The sequence below is a fragment of the Leucoraja erinacea genome, chromosome 7 (assembly GCF_028641065.1).
Source record: "Leucoraja erinacea ecotype New England chromosome 7, Leri_hhj_1, whole genome shotgun sequence".
Lineage (NCBI taxonomy): Eukaryota > Metazoa > Chordata > Chondrichthyes > Rajiformes > Rajidae > Leucoraja > Leucoraja erinaceus.
The window spans coordinates 19,690,177-19,715,750 of NC_073383.1; the positions used below are offsets into that span (position 1 = coordinate 19,690,177).

The following is a 25,574-nucleotide window of genomic DNA, read 5'->3' on the forward strand; positions in this document are numbered from 1 at the left end:
TTAGAAAGTTAAACAAAGAAGACAGTTTTTTACAGAAACCTTAATCCTTTACAAAGTGTTTAAAATTGGAATAATTTGTCAATTTAAACATTTTTGCTTCCATAACATGAATTTAAAGAGATTGCAAGAACCAGGGGGCTAAGTGTTTAAAGGGTGCACTAGAATTGGGATCCCAATGAGCTGCCATTGAGGATAATCAGCAGTTAAAATATTAACAGCTCATCTCGTGTAGAAGGGTCCCGACCCGAAAGGTCGCCTATTCCTTCGCTCCATAGATGCTGCCTCACCTGTCGAGCTTCTCCAGCATTTTTGCCTACCTTCGTGTATCAATAGTCATTAATCTAAAAAACGCCTTTCACCTTGTCCACAACATTGGGCATCACTAGGAGTTTGAATATTTCACGGTCATTTTTCGTGTAAATTGAAAACCCCTCCCCTGTTTATAGTTTGAGTTTCTTAACATCCCTACACTGTTATGCGATACCAAAAGAACAAAGGGATACAGCAAAGTTTAAATCTGAACTTTCTGTTTCTATATAGAATTAAAATTAATTGGCCTGCAATCTTTGAAATATCAGAAGCAATCTGGCATTTTTAATATATACTAGACCAAGTGCAGACCCGTTGGGTCTGCTCCCCCAATGGTGTGATCCCCCAACCCAATATTCCACCATGCACCCATCTCCTCCAATGGAGGGAGGCAGGGGAGTGCTGGAAACTTACAGTGGATTTAAAAAATAATTCAATGGCACCTTCCCTGCCTGCTGCAGCAGTGAAAAGTTCAGAGTGTTCCTGTCTTGCAACTTTGTTTCGAAGTATGTTGGAAGCTGACATGTAAATGGAGAAGCCAGTTTATTTTTGAAATACTTGGGGGGGGGGGGGGGGGGAAGAAGGATTTGATTAAAAACGTATACTTCAACATGACGAAATGTAATGAGGAGCGGATACTTAGAAAGAAAAGCGAAATCTCTACCGAAATGGAAAAGATCTCAGAGATTGCATGCAAATGGATCCATTCCGATTGGACATCTGCGAGCATCGGCCATTCCGATTGGACATCTGCGAGTATCGGGCACGAATCAAAAGGCAGAAAGGGATCCGGACGGCAGCCGGACGGATAGCCCCAGAGTTTTATAGATATACTAGACCAAGTGCAGACCCGTTGGGTCTGCTCCCCCAATGGTGTGATTCCCCCAACCCAATATTCCACCATGCACCCGTCTCCTCCAATGGAACTGAAGCCGTTGCCAAATGTAAGTTTCCAGCACTCCCCTGCCTCCTTCAATTGCACCTCCCCTGCCTGCTGCAGCAGTGAAAAGTTCAGTGTTCCTGTCTTGCGACTTTGTTTTGAAGTGTGTTGGAAGCTGATAGGAAGGAGCAGCCGTCAACGAATCAAAAGGCAGGAAGGGATCCGTACTGCAGGCGGACGGATGGGTTTGAGTTTTATATATTAACTAGACCAAGTGCAGACCCGTTGGGTCTGCTCCCCCAATGGTGTGATCCCCCAACCCAATATTCCACCATGCACCCGTCTCCTCCAATGGAACTGAAGCCGTTCTCAAAAGTAAGATTCCAGCACTGCCCTGCCTCTTTAAAAAAAAATCCCTGCCTGCTGCAGCAGTGAAAAGTTCAGTGTTCCTGTCTTGCAACTTTGTTTCGAAGTGTGTTGGAAGCTGAGGAAGGAGCAGCCAGCAACGAATCAAAAGGCAGGAAGGGATCCGTACTGCAGGCGGACGGATTTGAGTTTTATATATATATAATAGATAGATAGATAGATTAAATGTTTAGAGAAGCTCCATGAATTAAGCATTTTTAGTCACCTTGGGGAATTTAGAAGACATTAGATTATCTGGACTGCACATATCAATACAATTGTTCCCAAGAAAAATCAGGCATTTATTTTCATCTTTCATTGCCTGGGTATAAATTACCGTGTATGTTCAAGAATAATTAAATGGGTCCAAGGAATACAAATATATTTCATTCAAAACTACTCCCTGTTTAACCCATGGCTGTAAATAATAATTTTACCAACTCACAACTGGGACACCACTGAATGATTTAATCCACTAGATGCCCACCAGAACATGATTTTATCTTGTCCCAAACATATTACAAGATTGACCCTGTATGCAATGAATTTTCATATAACTTTTGAGAACATTCGCAATTTAAAAAATGCAATTTTTCCAATGCTACTTCAATTCCAGGTTAGTAATATTAGTAATATTAGTAATAGTAATATTAGTAATTAGTAATATTACTATCTTATTTGTCAGATGCCAAAGACCTTGTTTATAATGTTCCAGGACATTAGAGAATGGGCCTTTCTTACAATTATCATGGGCTGATAATTAAGTCCTGAAGGTGGATGTTTACTTCAGTTGTAGTAATATCTGATTTTTCTGAAGATCTTAATGAAATATTTCAGCCACATACAAATGGAGACAATGGCAATATAACAAAAGCTCAATGGTAAAGATATCTCAAAATACTAAAAAATATTCTGATTGTGATAAATTGCACCCATTGACGTTCACTGTGCTCCATTTGTCAGTTGCCTGCCCAACCAACGGCATTGCTGGTTGAAATAATATGTATGCATTCAACATTTTTAAACATGTCAATGAAGTGGCAATGGAAACAGGGAGAGGTTGGACACACTTGGATAGACACAAAGTGCTGGAATAACTCAGCGGGTCAGGCAGCATCTCTGGAGAAAAAAAATTGGTGACATTTTGGGTCGGGATCCTTCAACAGACTGGAAGTAGCGGGGGAGGGGGGGGAAAGGCTGGAGGCGAGAAAAGACCAGGACAAATCAAGGGTGGCAACAAATGACCTTGGGCAGGACATTGCCTTGGTAGGCCAATTGTTGGCTAGCTAAGGTGTGAAGGGAAGTGTAAGAGAAGTCACTTAAAACTTGAGAATTCAACGTTCATTCTGCTGGGTTGAAAGTTACCCAAGCAAACTATGTTGTTCCCCCAATTTGTATGTGACCTCACTCTGGCAATGGAAGAGGCCCAGGACAGCAAGATCAGTATAGGAATGGGAAGAGGAGTTGAAATGGTTTGTAACATTGGAGATCAGTAGGCCTCTGCAGACCTCCGCACAAGTGTTCAGCGAAGTGGTTGCCGAGTTTACGTTTGGTGTCACTGATGTACAGGAGCCCACATCGGGTACACTGGAAACAGTAGGTGAGGTTCAAGGAAGTACATGTGAACCTCTGGCAAACCTGAAAGGGCAGTCAGGGTCCCTGGATGGAGTTGAGGGAGAAGGTATAAGGGAGGTGTTGCATCTCCTGCGGTTGCAGTGGAAATGTACCTGGGGAGGCGGTGATTTGGGTACAAAAGGATGAGTGAACCAAGGAGTTGCGGAGGGAGCGGTCTTTGCGGAAGGAGGGAAGGGGTGAAGATGTGATTAGTGACAGGATCCTGTGGGAGGTAACAGAAATGGCGGAGAGTGATGTGGAGGCTGGTGTGGTGAAAGGTGGGGGCCTGGGGAACTCGGTATTTGTTGTGTTTGGCGGGAGCGCCCTTTATACATGGGGGGGGGGGGGGGGGGGGAGATTACCTAGAATGAGCTGCCAGGGGTGGTGGTTCAGGCAGATATGTAAGTGACATTTAAGAGACTTTTGGACAGACATATTGATATGCAGCGAATGGAGGGATGTGAATTGTGCACAGGTAGATTTAAGATTCTAGATTCAAGAGTTTATTGCCATGTCCCAGGTAGGACAATAACATTCTTGCTTTGCTTCAGCACAACAGAATACAGGTGGTGGTCTTGGCATCATGTGCAGCACAAACATTGTGGGACGAAGAGCCTGTTCTTGTGCTATACTGTTCTATGTGTGAATTTCACAGAAAATGTATAGCAATTGAATCAGACGGGACGAAACATGAGAATTATTCATCAGCAAGAATATGAAAATCAGTATATGGCCTAAAGGATTAGTAATAACCTGGAAGGTAATTACAAAACCTATTTGCTAGGAAGATCCAAACAATAATATTTCTCTTGGTCTTCCTGTGGAGATTATGTTGCATAGAATGTATAAATCTGTTTTGACGTGTGTTTTATACAAGCTTTATAGGTGGTGATCAAGTGAAACAATTAGTTGCTGCACAGTAGTTATATTGATCTCAATTACAAACCTGATGTTTGCTGCTAAATCCACATTAACAGGAATATTTTGCAAATGTTATCAGCAGGTCATATCAATACACAAATGGAAGACAATCAGATGATGATATATCCTTGATCTTCAAGGGGATTTAAGAAAAAAAATATTTTCCAGGCAAATACTCCCTGGAGGCCTAATTTAGCAGCCTGAATATTAGCATATGAGTGCCTGGAACTTTGATCTTGCGGCATCATGTTTTCATGGAACAGGTTGCCTGGCATTCCCCCGATCAAGGGAGAGGTAGACTGCAAGCGTTCTTTCTTTCACGATGCAAATATTTTGTGTGTTTCAGATTTTGAAGGTTGATAATCTCAGAACATTATGTGTGGTCTTTGGAACCTTGGCAGGTTAGAATTTATTGGGATGTATCTCTTAATATTCACGTAGGTATACATCCTGAAGCACTTCTCCCAGTGTACTGCCAGATACATAATCCTGAGGGAAAACTAGTCCCCAGCAAGATTTGTGGGGCCAGTTTCATGCACGCCCTTACTTAAAAAAATACAATTGTTGGAGTAACCCAGCAGGTCAGCAGCAGCTCTGGAGGACATGGATAGGTGATGTTTGGGGTCAGCCTCTTTTTATAAATAGATTTAACAGTTGGTGATCCAGCTTCCTTGTTTATCAGATAAACCATTGATTAAGTTTATAACTCTGCTCTACAACTTCCTGGAGCGGCATAGTGTGATGTATTGATAAAGCTTTTATGAGGCCTGGGACCGTTGGAGAGTGTGGAGGAGGGTCAGGGCGGTGAGTACTTAAATCGGGCGTGGGGCTTGCTTTCACAGAGGCCCGGGACCGTTGGAGAGAGTGGAGGAGGGTCAGGGCTTTTACCAAAATCCGTAACGTTCCACACTCCATAGGGAGGGTTCTGGTGGAAGCCGCTGATTGGTGGAAGCAGACTAGAGGAAGCAGCTGATTGGGTGCAACCTCAGGTTAGCATTTGTGCTTTCTGGTTAAAGGTACAGTGAGCCAAGGGTACAGTGGGCTAAAGGTACAGTGCTTTTTGTTTATATAATAAAGGTGCAGTTTAAAGGTCAAGAGGGAGCAGCTGCTGTGAGTCAGATACCTGCTGATTTCTCCCAGCAGTTTCTATTGTATTATACTTGTATCGGATCCAGGGTAAGGCGGGAGAATGACAGTCAGAGCAGTGTACTGTTCTGGATGTCAGATGTGGGAGGTCATGGTGTCGGATGGCCCTCCAGAATTCCACATCTGCACCAGGTGCAGCGAGATGGGGCTCCTAAGGGACCATATTAGGATCCTGGAGCAGCAGCTCGATGACCTCTGTCTGATCAGGGAGAGTGAGGAGGTCATAGAGGGAAGTTATAGGGAGGTGGTCACTCCAAAACCACGGGAGAGAGACATGTGGGTCACGCTAAGGAAGGGCAAGGGGCAGAGGCAGGAACGAGTGAGTACTCCAATGTCGGTACACCTTGCAAATAAATACTCCTGTTTGAGTACGGATGGGGGTGACAGCCTACCCGGGGGTAGCGACAGCGGACGGGCCTCCAGCACAGAGACCGGCCCTGTTGCTCCAAAAGGTAGGGAAAAAAAGAAGAGGGCAATAGTAATTGGGGACTCTATTGTTAGGGGGTCGGATAGGCGATTCTGTGGACGCAGTCGGGAGACCAGGATGGTGGTCTGCCTCCCTGGTGCCAAGGTCTCGGACGTGTCTCAACGCATCCAAGATATCCTGAAATCAGAGGGAGAGGAGCCTGAGGTCGTGGTACATATAGGTACCAATGACATAGGTAAAAAAAGGGAAGAGGTCCTGAAGGGAGGATTTAGGGAGTTGGGAGGAGAGTTAAGGAAAAGGACCAAAAAGGTAACAATCTCAGGATTACTGCCTGTGCCACGCGACAGTGAGAGTAGGAATGGAGCGAGGTGGAGGATAAATGCGTGGCTGAAAGACTGGTGCAGAGGGCAGGGATTCAAGTTTCTGGATCATTGGGACTTCTTTTGGGGAAGGTGGGACCTGTACAGAAAGGATGGGTTGCACTTGAACCCGAGGGGGACCAATATCCTGGCGGGGAAATTTGCAAAGGCTACTGGGGAGACTTTAAACTAGAATGGTTGGGGCGAGGGACTCAAATAGAGAAAGCTAGTAGACAGAATGGGAGGCAGGAAGCAGAAAAGGGAAGCACTCGGACACAAGAGGAGAAAGAAAAAAAAGGAAATAAACAGAGAATAAGAGACGGGGGGTTTCTTAAATGTGCATATTTTAATGCTAGGAGCATTGTAAGAAAGGTGGATGAGCTTAGAGTCTGGATAGACACCTGGAAGTATGATGTTGTGGCGATCAGTGAAACATGGTTGCAGGAGGGCTGTGATTGGAAACTAAATATTCCAGGATTTCGTTGCTTCAGGTGTGATAGAATTGGAGGGGCAAGAGGTGGAGGTGTTGCATTGCTAGTCAGGGAAGATATTACAGCAGTGCTTTGGCAGGATAGATTGGAGGGCTCATCTAGGGAGGCTATTTGGGTGGAACTGAGAAGTGGGAAAGGTGTAGCAACACTTATAGGGGTGTATTATAGACCGCCAAATGGGGAACGAGAATTGGAAGAGCAAATATGTAAGGAGATAGCAGATATTAGTAGTAAGCACAAGGTAGTGATTGTGGGAGATTTCAACTTTCCACACATAGACTGGGAAACACATTCTGTAAATGGGCTGGATGGGTTGGAGTTTGTAAAATGTGTGCAGGATAGTTTTTTGCAGCAATACATAGAGGTACCTACTAGAGGAGGGGCAGTGCTGGACCTCCTGTTAGGAAATGAGACGGGACAGGTGGCGGAGGTATGCGTTGGGGAGCACTTCGGGTCCAGTGATCACAATACCATTAATTTCAATATAATTATGGAGAGGGTCAGAACTGGACCTAGGTTGAGATTTTTGATTGGAGAATTTTGATGAGATGCAAGATGATTTAAAAGGAGTGAACTGGGACATTTTGTTTTATGGGAAAGATGTAGAAGAGAAATGGAGGACATTTAAAGGGGAAATTTTAAGAGTACAGAATCTTTATGTTCCTGTTCGGTTGAAAGGAAACAGTAAAAATTGGAAAGAGCCCTGGTTTTCAAGGGAAATTGGACATCTTGTTCGGAAAAAGAGGGAGATCTACAATAATTATAGGCAGCATGAAGTAAATGAGGTGCTTGAGGAGTATAAGGAATGTAAAAAGAATCTTAAGAAATAAATTAGAAAAGCTAAAAGAAGATATGAGGTTGCTTTGGCAAGTAAGGTGAAAGTCAATCCAAAGGGTTTCTACAGCTATATTAATAGCAAAAGGATAAGGAGGGATAAAATTGGTCCATTGGAGAGACAGAGTGGACAGCTATCTGCAGAGCCAAAAGAGATGGGGGAGATATTGAACAATTTTTTTTCTTCGGTATTCACCAAGGAGAAGGATATTGAATTATGTGAGGTAAGGGAAACTAGTAGAGTAGCTATGGATACTATGAGTTTCAAAGTAAAAGAAGTACTGACACTTTTAAAAAAATATAAAGGTGGACAAGTCTCCAGGTCCTGACAGGATATTCCCTAGGACATTGAGGGAAGTTAGTGTAGAAATAGCCGGGGCTATGACAGAAATATTTCAAATGTCATTACGGGAAACAGGAATAGTCCCCGAGGATTGGCGTACTGCGCATGTTGTTCCATTGTTTAAAAAGGGTTCTAAGAGTAAACCTAGCAATTATAGACCTGTTAGTTTGACTTCAGTGGTGGGCAAATTAATGGAAAAGATACTTGGAGATAATATATATAAGCATCTGGATAAACAGGGTCTGATTAGGAACAGTCAACATGGATTTGTGCCTGGAAGGTCATGTTTGACTAATCTTCTTGAATTTTTTGAAGAGGTTACTAGGGAAATTTACGAGGGTAAAGCAGTGGATGTTGTCTATATGGACTTTAGTAAGGCCTTTGACAAGGTTCCTCATGGAAGGTTGGTTAAGAAGGTTCAACTGTTGGGTATAAATGCAGGAGTAGCAAGATGGATTCAACAGTGGCTGAATGGGAGAAGCCAGAGGGTAATGGTGGATGGCTGTTTATCGGGTTGGAGGCAGGTGACTAGTGGGGTGCCTCAGGGATCTGTGTTGGGTCCTTTGTTGTTTGTCATGTACATCAATGATCTGGATGAAGGGGTGGTAAATTGGATTAGTAAGTATGCAGATGATACCAAGATAGGGGGTGTTGTGGATAATGAAGAGGATTTCCAAAGTCTACAGAGTGATTTAGGCCATTTGGAAAAATGGGCTGAAAGATGGCAGATGGAGTTTAATGCTGATAAATGTGAGGTGCTACACCTTGGCAAGACAAATCAAAATAGGACGTACATGGTAAATGGTAGGGAATTGAAGAATACAGTTGAACAGAGGGATCTGGGAATAACCGTGCATAGTTCCTTGAAGGTGGAATCTTATATAGATAGGGTGGTAAAGAAAGCTTTTGGTATGCTAGCCTTTATAAATCAGAGCATTGAGTATAGAAGCTGGGATGTAATGTTAAAATTGTACAAGGCATTGGTGAGACCAAATCTGGAGCATGGTGTACAATTTTGGTCACCCAATTATAGGAAGGATGTCAACAAAATAGAAAGAGTACAGAGGAGATTTACTAGAATGTTGCCTGGGTTTCAACAACTAAGTTACAGAGATAGGTTGAATAAGCTAGGTCTTTATTCTCTGGAGTGCAGAAGGTTAAGGGGGGACTTGATAGAGGTCTTTAAAATGATGAGAGGGATAGACAGAGTTGATGTGGACCAGCTTTTCCCTTTGAGAATAGGGAAGATTCAAACAAGAGGACATGACTTCAGAATTAAGGGACAGAAGTTTAGGGGTAACATGAGGGGGAACTTCTTTACTCAGAGAGTGGTAGCGGTGTGGAATGAGCTTCCAGTGGAAGTGGTGGAGGCAGGTTCGTTGGTATCATTTAAAAATACATTGGATAGGCATATGGATGAGAAGGGAATGGAGGGTTATGGTATGAGTGCAGGCAGGTGGGACTAAGGGAAAAAAAGTTGTTCGGCACGGACTTGTAGGGCCGAGATGGCCTGTTTCCGTGCTGTAATTGTTATATGGTTATATGGTTATATGATGCACAAAAGGAAAGAAGTTCTGGAGCAATTCTGCAGGTCAGTCGGCATCTTTGGAGAACATGAATACATTGTATTTATTTATTTTGAGTCAATTAAGCTGCTTTTAAGTATATTTCCAATGTTTTTAAAAATTATTCTTAAATATTTAAGTCCATTTACACAGTTTTTAAATACAACTGACTAGAGAGAGTTTTAAAAACAATTATTAAGGAGATTGACAGTCGTGAGCTGCCAAAACTTCAGCAGTTGTTCCAGGGCAGGTCTCCAGGACCCACTGCTGAGGCCGAGTTGCAACTCACACCCTGCTTGGTCTTGAGAAATGGCCACGGCAACCAGACTTCTACTTCAATAGAACCTACAGAGCCGCAATAGGTAGGTGTAGCAGTGGGATAAAGGTAGGAGGTGAACAAGGGCAGTGAACCAGACTGACCACAATCCAAGTAATTAGAGATTTTAAAAGATTGTTTATGGTTACTCAGTCTTGGAGTGTCTCAAAATACAAAAAAGACTGGCGGAAATATTGAGGCCAGGCAGCATCCATGGAGAGAGACACAGAGCTAACGTTTCAATATCATAACCTTTTGATTCGGGAATGGGGTGGAAAATGGACTTGAACCACTGGATCTTACTATATGAAAGAGTTGGTTGTATGGACTACTTCTTAGTATTAGTTGTTAAATTATCTACTCTCTCAATATTTTCTCATCTAGCAATGAAATTCTCTTTTTTTAATGAAACATTCCTGTGGAACTGTTGGTCTTTGGACTGCTAACCCAACTCTTGTAAAATCAAAAATGGATCTAAAGGGCCTGTCCCACTTAGGCGATTTTTTCGGAGATAGCCGAAAAATAGGCTGTCGCCACATGGTCTCGGCTTGACGCGGGGTGACGCCTGTATTGTCGTGAGCGGTCTCCTCAAGTGTCGTTATTTATTTCTTGTCGCCACTGGATTTTGAAATGTTCAAAACCTCTCGGCGACAGTGGGCTTGACGTTGCCTGACGTTGCCTGATGTTGCCTGTCTTCTCCTGTCGTAGGTTGTCGCCAGGATGATGCCAGGTGATGTTGGTTGTCACCGGGTCATGACCTCAGTGAATTTCATTGGCGACAACCTACATCATCCTACATCAACCGGCGACAGTTCCGGTGTCAAGAAAAGTATTCAGTTGTCTTCATTTGTTGCCAACAGGGTCGTAGCTAGTCGCTGGTGGAGGTAGGTTGACTTTGGGTCTCGTAGGTTGCCGCCTGTGTGGTCGAAGGTTGTCGTAGGTTGCCGTCGTTGTGGTCGTAGGTGGACGTCCCAAGTTGCGAGGAATTGTGTCGCCGGTTTGAGCTTGTCGTACCTTGACGTAAACTAGGTGGTAGCTTGCCATGGACATTGTCGTAGGGTGGGTGCATTTCCGACGTCACGCTGCGACAGTGAGTGTTGCCACAGTTTCCTAAAAAATCGTTTAAGTGGGACAGGCCCTTTATTCATAAACATATACATGATATAGTACAGAATGTGTAATATGTTGCCATTTGCAGCACAAGGCATTTAATTGCATTTGCTTGCAAAATTTATACTGTCAGGATCAATTAAAACAAATGTTCACATACATTCTATGCGTGGGAGCTTTAAGGGGCTCTTTACACAGATTCCAGTCTCTCAGTGTGCATTGGTGGGACAGCCTTAAACCATGGCCTTTATTTGACGGTCATGGGACCATCTTTCGGAATCCGCCAGCTCGCAGAGCCTGAAGAACATTTCACGCTGGCAGATGCCTGATTATTTTTGCTCAGGGGTAGCACAAACTCACATGGGAAGGGCTGATGGTAGTGCAGATATCGGCCACATGGTCAAGCCTATTCTTCACAACACAGCATGTAGTGACATTTGGTGTTTCTACATCCAAGGCCTGTACACAGGTTGATGCCAAGTACAAAGATGGCCTGCTCTGTATAGTGAAACATGGCTCACGTACCTGCTGCCATGCAAGAGCTGGGTCCGTGCTTTGTGCAGCAACATTGACCCCTGAGGACCAGGCTCTTCCTTGCAATCAAGAGGGAACAAACGCTCACAATCCCACTTTGTGTTTCACAGTTGCTGTACACCCCGCCCAGTTCTTGAACCTCAATATGAACCTGACCTTGAAGGGACCAAAATATCAGTCAGATCAGCTAATAAAGTACACAGACTCACATTTGCTGTAATTCACTCTGACCTTCATGGCCTAGTCAAATTGATCATTGATGCTCACCAGACTGTGGTTTGATGGTGGATCTGAGCAGAAGATACTGTTTTCATCCATGACTTTGCTCTGAGATCTTCATTTACTTTCATCCTTTCTGCTGAATTCAGCAAAAGGTTCAAAAATGAAACGCAAAGTGGAGGAGAGTAAGCAGCCTGGGCTAACTCCAGAATTTATTGAGAATTGCACTACTGATGGTTATGTTGAAGAATCGCATCAAATCATGGTCCAAGCTGACCAGGCAAATGCCCGCGGTCCTGTTGTGCACACATGGGTGATCATATTCCTGATGGAGCAAGTCTAACAGATATCGTACTGCTGGATACATCACAGGTATCACCAGCTCCAGAGCAGTTCTCACTCAATTGGCAATGATAGGGTGGCACAGTGGCGCAGCAGTAAAGCTACTGCTTTGCATGGCCATGGGTGCAGTCGGTACAGAGTTTGTACATTCTCCCTGTGCCCACATAGGTTTTCTCCCACATTACAAAGATGTGCAGATTTATAGGTTAATTGACTACTGTAAATTGTCCCTCGTGTATAGGATAGAACCTGTTGGCATTGTTAGCTGGTGGGCATGTACTCAGTGGGCCGAAGGGGCTGTTTCCACACTGTATCTCTAAACTAAATGTTGAAAAGGCATTGGGCAGAATTTTGTGATCCATTTTAAGCAATGAGATGGGTTACCAATTTCTGAATTCTTCCCTCTTTCCCTTCTACTTGTAGATCAGGGATATGATGCGTTTTCTCGTGGATTGTAATATGCTGCCAAATGAAAGCATTGCAACACAGACAGGAAAATCTAGTCTCACAGAACTAAGCTCACCTCAGATAGAGAGCCTTTGCTTTTGGGAGTCTTATTCATCTGGAAGGAACGGATAAACCTACTCAATATGTTCAGAGTCAATGGGTACCCCAGACTTTCCCACAGGTCATCTAAAATTGTTCAGGGCAAGGATAGGACTTTCTGTCTGACTTTGTTATTTATGGCTCTAAAGACGTATAAAACAGCATAGAAAGAGTTACAAGATGGTACTGATCCATCCCTTTCTTTAAGGTTGCTGAGCACAGAGTTCCTTCTGCAAAGATTTTGAAGGATAAAAGCACGGGCATGTCTCATCCCACTCCATGGAATAGATGCTGGATTGGAAGTTGAGGTGAAAGGAAAAGAACAACTTGCTGGCTCTTAATCTTGTTGCATTTCTCATCAACATCCACCCCCACCAACTGCAGCAGGAGCCTTCGGGGAGTTGACGCATGTTGTTTCTAACTCCGCTTTCTGGATGCCTTTGAGCATGAAGAACCTCTGATGTTTTTTCTTTGACCGCTTTCAGTTGTTGCCTCCCACACACTGATCGAGGGTCTCTTGGTTGTGGAATGCACCCAACTTGCAGCAGTAAAACATTCAGTAAATGTGATTTTGAACCACGTTTCACTGATTATATGGTTCATTTGGGAAAAGTGGCTGCAATATTTCTGTTTACGTAACAATATTAATAATAAGCTAAATATAAAAAAGTTGTTTTTGTAATTTTAGGTGATGGAAGCAAGGTATTACAAGGTACTAATACTCATTGTGGACTGAAGGGCAATGTTGCACTGTTAGCAATTATTAATTTAAAGTAACGCTTTTTTCAAAATGTATTTTCTTTTCCTCACAGATGCGGTCAGGCTGGCATTCAACAGTGTAACTGTGAATAATCTACTAATACATACGAGTGTTGGCACTGTACAGCCTAAATCCGCTTCCATTGTCGGGGAAACTGCAAGTATGAATGAGCATGCAAGAAAGACAGTCATATCCCTGGCAGCGGTGAGTGTGGATGGGAACGCAACCCCTGCCACTGAATCAGAAGAAGAAAAAGCAAAAAAACTTCTCTACTGTTCACTATGCAAAGTAGCTGTAAACTCATTGTCGCAGCTGGAAGCACACAATACAGGTTGGTGCTTTTATAATAATTGGATTGGCTGCAAAAAATCTGCTCTGCTTTCTATTATGCAATGTAATTGTTCCATCGTGATTCTTGAAAGAACATAAGGTGAAAATATTAATTAGGTGGCACCAGCAAATTGTAGGCGGACGGTGTGTTGTTTCCCAGCCACAGGTGCAAATTAAGTCACCGTGCCAGTCAAAGGAAAAGATAAAATATTTTCCAATTAATGCCAGTTTTGAGGACCAACAAAGATGCTTCTTGGTAGCTTGCAAGGTGGATTTTCAATGTGGATGGCTATTTTCAAAATATCTGTCCGGACATACTTTGGATTTCTCCACTAACATAAAACATCCAAAAGATAATCTTGAAACAACCTATCTGCATTTTACGTTTATTGACAACATATGAACTTTATATGAAGATAGGATATTTCTAGATTGGCCTCTGGATTATATTATACCATTAAGAAAAACCTATTTGTATTTGCTCCTTGTGGCATGCAAACCACAATGCTAGCCTACAGGGTATGCTAGAACCTTTAAATTAGTATAACCTCATATTACAGGTTTTGCATATATAATAGGTCCAGAGGAATTTTTTTTACACAAAGATTAGTGGACCCTGGAACACATTGCTAGGGGTAGTTGTGAAAGCAGATATGATAGTGGCGTTTAAGAGGCTTTTACATGGAAGTGTAGGGAATAGAGGGATGTGGATCATGTATAGGCAGATGAGATCAGTTTAACATGGCATCATGTTTGGCACACACATTGTGTGCTGTACTGTTCTATGTTCTTTATAGACCTGTGCAGACAAGTTGGTCAATCAAGGCTGTGCCATTGTGCCAACACTTTATCTATCACGGCTCAATATTGTATCTCATCTCCAACAGAACTATTGAGAGATTGTTCAATCTCTGCAATGACATTCCAGTCACTCGAACCTCAGTAAACAAGTGGAGACGCAAGAGACTGCAGATGCTGGGACCTGGAGCATCAAACAACCTGCTGGAGGAACTTAGCTGGTTGAACACTGGAAGAAAATTAACAATTGATGTTTCTGACCAAAACCTTTCATCCGAGTTCCTCAATCAGATTGTTTGTTGCTCAGCCGTCAAACTGCAATGAACTCTCAGGATCCGAGCTCCAAGGCAATGTTGAGTTGTTAACAGAAGCACCTGGGAGAGTGGGCATTGCACTTAACATCCACCAAACCAATGGCGTCTAGCAAAGCAGCCTACTGCACCACACTACGCTCTGACAATAAAAGTTCACAGTGAAACCTTGGAAAATGCAGACCACTTCCCGTATCTCAGTGCCACCCCTCGGCACTTGCAGACTGAAATGTTGAAACTCATCACCATCTTCAAGTGGCAGCATACATACCCATTGATCGATTGAGAGAAAGAGCATTTGGGATTCAGAAGCTCAGACCTGGCACAAGCCTTTGTGTCTGCTGGGCAGCCCTGATCCCCGCATCTGAGACATTGACTACCTACAGCGAACAAGTCAAGGTAATAGGGAAAATACTATCTATGCAGGCTTCACAAATTCCTTCCAATTCACTATAAGAATATAAATGTCCTTTCCGGGGCCAATTATCAAGGTCCAAATTACTCTTAGCAGTTACGTTGGGCAGGCCACATTCACCTACCCAACACAAGACTCTTGATACAGAAGCTCTATTCTGAGCTCTGGCAAAGGGGGATTCTATCAGGAGGACAAATTGAAAGATTCAAGATGAGCTCACAGAGCAGTGTGGTGTAGTAGATTGTTAGACGACTTTGGTTTTGTGGATGCTGAGTGCGTGGTTCAACTTCCCGTATGCCTCCGTTAACAGGTCAAATGCAATATTTCCATTTACTCCTGGGAACATTGGCCTTGCTAGCCTTCTCTGAACCAACAACACCAAAGTGGAAGCAAGCCATCCTCTATCCTGTTGGACTGCCAAAGGGAAAATAGAAAACCTAAATAATTCCTTTCACAAGAGGTTTGATGAAAAATGTCATGACCATTCTTGTTCAAAGAGGAAAAAAAATCCATTGCTCCTCTTGGCCTTACCTTGCAATTCATACACAAACTTAGTAGCAAATGTTCAGAATAACCTGCCCTTGCCTGTCAATGGCAATCAGTCATGACTTGCCTTCTGGAGAATGCAGATTGTTTGTGCGGACATGGCTCTCTCTATTATTGTATCCTGAACAGGCACAAGCATTTTTGGCAGAGGAACTAGAGTTTGTATCTGGAGAAACATCCCTTTTCCTACTCGTGTCTGTGAATAATGCTCTTTTCTCTTTCTAAGCTCAAAATCCCCTTTTCTGGTTACATCTTGTACTTTAATCATTCTTTGAGTTTTACCACTGCATACACTGGTCTCAAATCATTTGTACCTCCTTGCCATTAGGGTAAGATTTTCATCTGTCAAGGCTGGTGTAATAATGGTCATTCACGTTAAAATACTTCAAAACAGGCATCTTTTGCAACTTGGAAATGGAGGGGAAACAAATTGCTCTCGATTCTGATGGCTGCCTATACAGATGGAGACAGTTTCTGTCCTGGCAACCATTATCAATCACTGAGAAACAATAGTACAGTTGCTTCATGTCTCTGCCCCAATAAAACTGTCTGATCCACCATTACTTTTCCCATAAAGGTGAAATCAATCTTCTTCTGCTTTGCTGAGAATTTTGACTTCACAAAAGATGAACTCGGTCAGTGGAAAGGAACTTGGTTCATATGGCACTGATGTGCTCTATTCCCCTCAACCTTGCTCCCCTTGTGGAACTATCAATGGAGCTGGATTGTGAGCTTGAATCAGTCATTATCAGCATCCTCTGGAAACCATATGAACTGCCTTCACATGCGCCAATATAAATTTTGGGGAATGTTATACACAAAAGGTAAGGGAGAAAAAAATTGAGAATGTCTGGGATTGTATATATAATCTCCACTTCACCTAAATGTCTCCCGTGAGTGAAATATCTTTGAGGATTATTGCCACACACAGTGGAATGAGACACCTCTCTAAAATGCTCTGTGCAATCTCAATTCTGAAGGGAATTTGAAAAGTAAATATATTGCCTGTTCCATTGTAATTATTATTCAGTGTGGTTATCCAAAAAACGTTGCCCTTCGATTTTACAATTTGTAGCTCTGAACTTGGGGTGACCTTGTAGACTGTGATGTTTCCCCTGTGCAGAATAAACTATGAATAAGCTTTTTCAGTGATTTCTGAGATCACCGTGTAGAACAGATATTAAAAGGTAAATAACATTCAGATCCTGCAATGAGTGGCAGTTTTAGGAACAAGAGTAGATTAGCTACCGGCACCTCACATTCAATAATGAAACATTACCAGGGCAGTCAAGGAAGAAATAAAAGTAAAGAGTCAAAAGATTTTACCAGATAGACAAAACAGAACATTTAAATCTTACAATACAATACAATACAATTTATTTGTTGTCATTTGAACCCAGAGGTTCAAACAAAATTTGGTTTCTGCAGTCATACAAACAAGAAGAAGAACCAAGACACAACACAATTTACACGAACATCCATCACAGTGAATCTCCTCCTCACTGTGATGGAAGGCAAAGTCTTATCTCTCCCCTGCACTCCTCGTTCTCCTCCCGATGTCAGAGTCAAAGCCCCCGGCGGGCGATGGTAAATAAGTCCCGCGGCAATTATAAAGCTGTGCCGGGTGATGCAAGGCCCTGCTCCGGGTCTTGATGTTGGAGCCCCCGGCGTGCGCTGACAAGTCCCGCGGCCATTTAAAGCCGCGCCGGACGATGTAAGGCCCCGCTCCAGGTCATCCTCAACCCCGCAACTCGGGCGGGAGAAGTCGCCGTTGCGGAAGCCCCGAAAAGCGGTCTCCCAGCAGGGACCCGCGGGCTCCCTGGTGTCACCGTCCACCGGGCCGGTGGCTGGAGCCTCCGAATCTCCTAGGTCGGGCCGCAGGAGCGCGCCACCACCGCTCCTCCCGCTCCGAACTCGGCCAGCTCCATGATGGTAAGTTCCACGTCCACAGCTCCGCGACTGGAGCCCCAGGTCGTTCCGGTTGGAGGCCGCTCCACGGTGCTCGGCCCCAACGACAACGGAGACCCGACAGAGAAAAGGTCGGGTTCTCCGTGCAGGGGAAAGATTTTAAAAAGTTTCCCCACCCCCCGCCCCCCACACACATACCCAGTTTAAAAATAAATAAAAACTACATACAAACGAGACAAAAAATAAAAAAAATGACAGACGGACTGCAGAGGCCGCTGCGACATGAGTCGTGCCGCCCACACTGAAAAAATCTTGACCTGGGAGTCAGAAAACTACAAAAATGTGAAATTCTGAAAATCTGTAAAAAGCTACATAATATTCTATTCTAGACCACTCCACTGGTCTTGAGTCCTAAAATGAAGCAGGGACTCCCTTCCTTTCCAAATCTCACTGAGCCTGTGCACCCTGCTCTTAAGCTGATACCTGGAGAAATGTCACTACTGCCTGGATCACTAATAATATAGGCATCCCACTGACAAGTTGGCCAGAAGATCTGAGTTTGACAGAAGCTCAGCAACATAAGAATGGACTGGTATCTGAGGAAACTCAAAAGTATCTCCAATCTGCAGATTAGATGAAGGGCCCCAATGAGTTCCAAAATTTCCTGCTCTCCTCAGAACTCCTGCAGTCTGGCCTTTTCATTTTTGCCCTGTTCCCATCCCAATTTGTCTTTATCATTTAATGTATCCTGCTTTTTATGCTGTTACAGAGTTTATCTATTTTTTATAATCTCCTCTTCCCTCTCTACATTTTTTAATATTGAGGAAGACAGTCACCTTCTGTCAGGAGCACTACATTTACAATCTCAGCTTCCAAACCCCAGTTCCTGAGCAGTCAGACAGAAACCAGATAGGTATAAATCATAAACTTTTAGAAAATAGACAATTATTATCAACAAGAGAATATTTTACGAGGATGTTGCCAGGACTCAAGGGCATATTGTGGGCATCTGATGGACAAGGTAGGACTTTATTCTTTGGAGTGCAGGATGCTAAGAGGTGACCTTACAGAGGTGTATAAAATGATGAGGGAAATTGACAGAGAGAATGCACAGTCTTCTGCCCAGGGTAGGGTAATCAAGTGCCAGATAACATGGGTTTACGGAAAAAGGCGAAAGGTTTCATAGAAACTTGAGGGGCATAATTTTCACTCAGAGGGTGATGGGTATATGGAACGAATAGCCAGAGAAGGTGGTTGAGGCAGCTGTAATAACAACATTTATTATTGTTGGTCAGGATCATGGATAAAAAAGATGCAGAGAGATATGGGCCAATGAGACTAGATTAGAGGTCGACGTGGACGAATTGGGCTGGAGCCATTTTCCGTGCTGTATGACTATGAGTCTATGAATCAGAGCATCTGCATGTTCACCTAAATGGTCATATATTTGCCATATACCATGCTTGATGTTTTTCCACAAACCAACTCTGTGATGTTCACCATGTGATCTCTTCCCACACTACATTAAATTACTTGTATTACATTGACAAATAATTCATAAACTATAACAAATCATTGACATATTAAATTTGGTATAACCATACTAAATTTGTTATTTGTTATAAACAGGCTCCAAGCACAAAACAATGGTTGAAGCTCGGATTGGAGCCGGACCTATTAAATCATATCCCAGACCAGGATCAAAAGCTAAACTTCCAAACGGTACAAAGGGTTCAGGATTGCAAAACAAGACTTTTCATTGTGAAATGTGCGATGTTCATGTCAACTCAGAAATTCAACTCAAACAGGTAAATAATAAATGATATCCAAATATGCAAAATAGCTTCCTCCCTGTCCCTTGACACATTCCCCAATTCCAAAGGAGGTGTTCTTTTACCTCCTCCCTCACCACCATCCAGGGACATCAACAACCCTTCCAGTTGAGGCAGTGATTCATCTGTACATCTTCCAACTAGGCTAGTTGGTGCACAATGGCCATCTTGAGCTTCCTTTTGCCATTTTTAACTCTCCTTCCCATTCACAGACCAATCTGTCTTTCCTTGGTCTTCTCCATTGCTACAGAGAGGAAAATGTAGATTGGAAAAGCAACTTGTCCTATTCCGCTTGGGAAGCTTACAACCCAATGGTATGAACATTGAATTTTCCAATTTCAGGTAACCCATACTCCTGGTGTCCTCTCCGACACACACAGTGTCCATCCGATTTTCTTCTCTGACACTTTTATCATCCTATCACCCACCTGGTTTCATCTGACATTATCATCTCCCCATCTGGTTCAACCAGTCACTTACCAACCCTTCCCCCTCCCCAGCTGGTCCTATCTGCCCATCATCCCCCTCCCCATCTGCTTCTACCTATCACCTACTAGCCTTTAAGCCACACACCCACCTCCTCCCAGGCTATCTTTCATCTTCCATCTCAAACCTGATGCAGGGTCTGCAAGACCCAAAATGTCAACTTACATCTTATATGCAAAGCTACTTACAGAATAATGCATTTTTTTGTTTTATACAAATTAGTGCCCCATCATTTACTGTATTGTTTGTATTTTTGTTGTAGCACATATCCAGCAGGAGGCATAAGGACAGAGTTGCAGGAAAACCATTGAAACCTAAATACAGTCCCTATAGCAAACTGCAACGTAACTCAACTATATTGGCAGTAAGTCCCATTGCAATGTTGATTCAGCGCTGAAAACTACAATATTGGCACATTTTAGTTATTAGCATGTAATGTACATGAAACTCTTGTTACTGATCTTGTACACTTGCAGTATTTTGTTTTGCATGTAATATTGCATTCTGTTTTGTGAAAATAATATTTGTGCGTCTATCTCTTCCTCACAACCATACTAAGATATAGAACATTAAACAGCACAGCACAGGACCAGGCATTTTGGCCCATAGTGCCTTTGCTGAATATGATGCCAAGTGCCATGACTGAACACAATACATAACCCTCTATTCCCTGCATATCCATGAGCTTATCTAAGCCTCTTAAATGCCACTACCATATCTGTTTACGCCACAAATCCCCGTAGCGTGTTCCAGACAACCACTTTCATTGTAAACAACTTGCCCCACACATACTCTTTAAACTTTCCGTTTTTGATCTTAAAACTATGCTCTCTAATCTTTGACATTTCCACCCTTGGAAAAAGGTTCTGAACATCTACCTCATCTGTGCTTCTCATAATTACATATGCTTCCATCAGATCTCCCCATAACTGCTGATGCTCCAGAGAAAACAATCTAAATTTGTCCAACCTCCTTTTAGTTCATATCCTCTAATCCAGGCAGCCCTCTGGTAAATGTACACCCTCTCCAAAGCCTCCACATCTTTCCTGTAATGGAGCAACCAGAACTGCACACATTACTCTTAAACGTGAATCAGGTCTGTATAGAATGACCGAGATTTGCCTTGAATATCAAGAACCAAGACAAAAATATGGAACACAGTCTCTTATAAATGTTACAGAAACCAGTGACTTTATTCATGTGTTTCTGGGTGATAATGCCATTGATCTTGGAACTTAGACTTAATTAATATGGAATGCTGCCAACCATCGGCACGTACAGTGTAGCTTATTATCCACAGAGTTCTATTATGAAATTTCCCTGTAGATGCATAGTTTTAATCTCCGTATCTACATGCATGCTCTATGAACATTGGTAAGTTCATAGAACATGCATTTTATGAATTTACCAATGAGCATTTATGTTTTGACTAGTCAAGGACCAGTGATCAAATTCACATTATTCGCTAAGTTAGTGATGTTGCAACTAATTGTTTCTGAAGAATATCACCGGCATTATATATTGTGAGACATAACTTTCTGATCTGGTGCATTATTAAAATATATAAATATTATTAAATAATAAGATATTCCGAGCACAAAATGAGGCTATTCATCCTATTGTTCCATGGCAGCTGAAGAAGATACAGCCCGTATTTATAGTTAATGGCACTTCAAGAACATTATCAAGTACTTAAATTCACTAAGGGCTCCTGCCTTTGTAACCTTGTAAGCACTGATTTCCAAACTCCCACTGTGGTGGAAAAACAATATGCATCTGCTGATCTCTGGAAATCAGTGCCACCTGATAATATTGATCATTCTGCTGAAGGGATTTGTGCCTTTTTAACAACTCCACCAGGAGCCCTGATGGTTTTATTCAATTAATTACATGTATTCTCATTCCCATTCCAAAATATATCTAGTCTAATCAATCTTTCTTGATAGTTAAAATCTTCTCAGTCCTCATAAATCTTTTTGCCCCTCTCTGGTGATGTCATGTTCTCCCTGGAATATCCCATAACTGCTGTAATATCTTAGTTTGTGAACTATCTGTTGTTTTATACCTTTCCAGCATAGCTTCCATGCTCTTGTATTCTGTACCTTGTCTCATAAAATATCCCACATGCATTTAATGACGTCTCTTTCTGACTTCCCTCCCACATTCAGGGATTTGTAAAAATGCACTCCAAAACCATCTGTTCCCTACAATTCTCAATATTCTATCATTTATCATGCAGTCCTTTGACCTATTTTCCTAGTCTTTCTGCATTAACTTGTAAATCTCCATTTGATCCTTTTATGCTCTCCCAATCAGTCAATTGGTGCTTCTTGCATTGAGAGCTTACAATAAAAGGACATTGTATTACATCTGACAAAATTCCACTGTAAAGAGCCATCTGGTCACTGAGGACCCTTGGCCCATTCTTTTGCTTCTTCCCACTGAACCAATTTTGGATTAACTCTGCACGTTCCCTTTGACATTATGGGATTATACTATATTAGTCTGTCACTTAAGATTTCTTCAAGTTCCATATTGAAATCCAGGTAGATTAAATTATAAAATTCCAAAATCATGAACCCTATTTTGTTATCTCCTTTCATTTGTCAAGACCCTCCCATAACAAACCTGTGTGCTTCTCTAAATGACAATCCTATCCCTCAAAACTGTTTCCAACAAACAGTTAGATTAACAATATGTCCGTGAGCAAAGGCTGGGCTTACTAACAATAATTACTCAGTGTGTTCCTTTCCTTTTCAGCAGTGGTGTGATGTGGGAGCTTAGACTCCACACCCTGTTGCTCAATGGATCATGATCAAGAACTTTGCTATTTTGTTTTCAAAGCCTGGAGATACTTTATATATTTCCTTTGATAATTTGGCTACTTAAATCTTAGTGTTTATTGTAGTATGAGTAATTGCAGAGGTGTAAATAATGCACAGGGGTGCAGCAGTTAATGTGATACGTCACAGCTTCAGAGACCCGGGTTTGATCCTGACTCAAGAGCTGTCAGTGTGGTGCTTACATGTTTTCCCCATGATCATGTGGATTCACTGGATACTCTGATTTCCCCCCACATTCCAAGAGCAATCAGATAGTTTAATTAGCAATTATAAATTACCCTAAGCATGGGATAATGGCAGGAAAAAACAGAAGAGAGTTGATGGGCATGTATGAGAGAGAAATAGGGGGAAGATTAATAGTACTAATGCTATTGCTCTTCTGGGAACCGACAAAGACCCAATGGGCCAAATGTTTCTCATTATAAGCATGTGATTATCTTTGTCCGTTGGAGTAATTCTAGAGCTCATAATATTTTTATAATGTAAGAAACTGGCCAAAGTTGTGTGTCATCAATAATTTTAACACTTCAATAAAATGTTTTCTTTTGTCTTTTCTTATTGCAGGCTAAGATAGCATTTCAGAAGGATTTAATAAAACCATTGCCACCTGGTTTTCTTTCAAATCCTTTTGCTGCTGCAACTATGACCTCTCCACTTTCCCTCCACCCACGTCCTGCTACCTCGCTGTTCCAGACGGCATTAACACCTGCCCTATTGAGGCCAGCACCTGGACCCATTCGCGCATCACCTGGGTCATTTCTCTTTGCACCTTATTGATGCTTTCTTATCGAGGGACAACACGAGGCCAGCAGAGATAGGAAAACAAACAACTTATTTTTCTTCCTTGTATTTGTCCATGCTGTGAAATATACAGATTGACACCAGCTCGTAGCATCTCCATGAACAGTTGTGATCTCAGTGCTGGTGTGATATGACTCTTAATTAATTTACCAACACTGGGTTGTGTTTGCAAGGGAACTTTTATGGAGTTAGTCCTTACAGTCTATAATTGTTTTTATTTGGAATGAGTCTGTCCACAGATGGAATCCATCTACAGGCAAACATTAAATATCTGTTGCTACAGACTTAACATCAAGAGTCTTCCTAATAAACAGAGGTATAAAAAATATATAAATGAATATCTGGTACATAATGTAATGCATTATGTGGTGAATTGTGAATTCCTTATGAACTGCGTCTGTAGTTTAAAACAACGTTGTGATGTCAGGGATTGTGAAATGGCTGTTACAGACCTGAATACAACACTGTTGTAACTTGTATAGTGATAGAATTGTTCAGGTCTGATTTAAAACTCTAATGGTAATTTATGTTTAGTTGCAGTGTAGTTGCTTGCAGATCTATACACAGCACTCTGCAGACTTTTTTTGTTAGCTTTTCTTCATTTAACTTCTTGTTTACATTTAACACCTCAGTAAGTTCATAACTTGCAGATAGCACAGCCTCATGAGATATAGTTCAAATTAATATGGTTTCAATTTTGCCCTGTGATAAATTTGTTTTAAGTTGTTTGGTAGCATTTTTTGCCAGTTTTGCTGCTAAATGATGTGAAAGATGCGTTTAAAGTATCAGCTCGGTGTATTGCACAATTCATAATGATTCTCTAGCAGAACTTTTTAAAGAAAGATATAGATCTTTTATTTTACACAATCAGAAATTTTCTTCTGATCACAGAATTCTTCCATTGTTATGTTTAGCTGTAATGTTGCTGCATTAATTTGTAGCACTTCAATGCAATAATGTACAGAAAGTAAATAATTTTAGAAAAAAAACAACATAATTTTAGGCTTTACTGAACATGTTGCAATACCATCTGCCTTGAAAATAAAGGCTAACGAGATATGCAGTGCACAAGCAAAATGTTGCTGTTTCTATTTTTTGGTACTTGGGGAAAACGAGTAATAATGGGGTATATCAATCAACTGTTTGTAAAATGTCTTTGGCTTAATGAATGTTAAAATGAAACTGTCACTGTACCATTTGAGGAACAAAGAATTTTCCTTATAAACCTTCAGTCTGAAGAAGGGTCTCAACCCGAAACGTCTCCCATTCCTTCTCTCCAGAGATGCTGCCTGCCCTGCTGAGTTACTCCAGCATTTTGTGTCTGTTTACTGTAAGCCTGTTACATGGAAAGTATTTTCAAAATGTTAGTAATATTATCCAACCTAAATACATCCCTTCGTCGTTTCAGAGTGAAATATTAATAATTAACTAAACAACCTGAACCCATGGACAATATTAAACTGGCAGTGTAAATTGATCTGGCTAACCTCCTCTTAGTTTGAATATCTTGTTCCCTTTGTAATAATGTATGCAGAATGATTGAATTCTAACTAGGGTACTATGATTCATAAATGTGAAGATTAAGCATTACATTTTATTTTTCCAAAGCTTAATTCTTCCAAGTGTAAAAGACATTAATAGTCAACAAAGGTTCACAAAGTCAGTAACAGTGAATTTTCCTAAGGGGGTTAGCAATATGGCAATCGCATTTAAAATAGAGGTGTAAAATAATCGTGTCGGATCAATGGAAATTCACTGAATTATTTAAAAGGATTTGTTAGGATGCATTTCTACAATGCATTTGAGCCTCTCCGTCACAAAATTCTCTAATTTCTTCCTTCTCCATGTTCCCTTTTTTAAAAGAACAAGCTATAAGGGTTCAATAAATCTTCAAACTTAAGGATTAAGCAAAATTATGAACTGCTAGACAGTATAGCCTATGATTTTCAACCGGAGTGTCCCAAACTCTATCTGCCAGGAGACCCTGAAAGAAGATCAGGGTCACCTTCTTCGTATATTTTATCCAAATAGATCTTTATAAAGCCGCATATTAAATAATGCGGAGGGAAGAAACATTATCAGCGACAGTTATCCGAAACAGACTTATGATCAGTTAAGAATGCAGACCTTGCACAAAAATCAATATTGCAACATCTTGTTATTATTGAGTCTGTTTGCTTCCA

General features: G+C 41.8%; 1 protein-coding gene across 6 annotated transcripts in view; it reads left to right on the top strand.

Moving 5' to 3' along the window:
- Nucleotides 1-24,620, top strand: part of znf385b (zinc finger protein 385B) — a 362,216-nt gene extending 337,596 nt beyond the window's left edge. For all 6 annotated transcript variants that reach the window (XM_055637874.1, XM_055637873.1, XM_055637876.1 and 3 more), the window contains 4 exons: nucleotides 13,174-13,452; nucleotides 19,059-19,237; nucleotides 20,010-20,111; nucleotides 23,155-24,620. In XM_055637874.1, coding sequence (XP_055493849.1) covers nucleotides 13,174-13,452; nucleotides 19,059-19,237; nucleotides 20,010-20,111; nucleotides 23,155-23,367 — 773 coding nt within the window. In that variant the 3' untranslated portion in view covers nucleotides 23,368-24,620. The remainder of the gene's footprint in view (nucleotides 1-13,173; nucleotides 13,453-19,058; nucleotides 19,238-20,009; nucleotides 20,112-23,154) is intronic.
- Nucleotides 24,621-25,574: the final 954 nt, after the last annotated feature.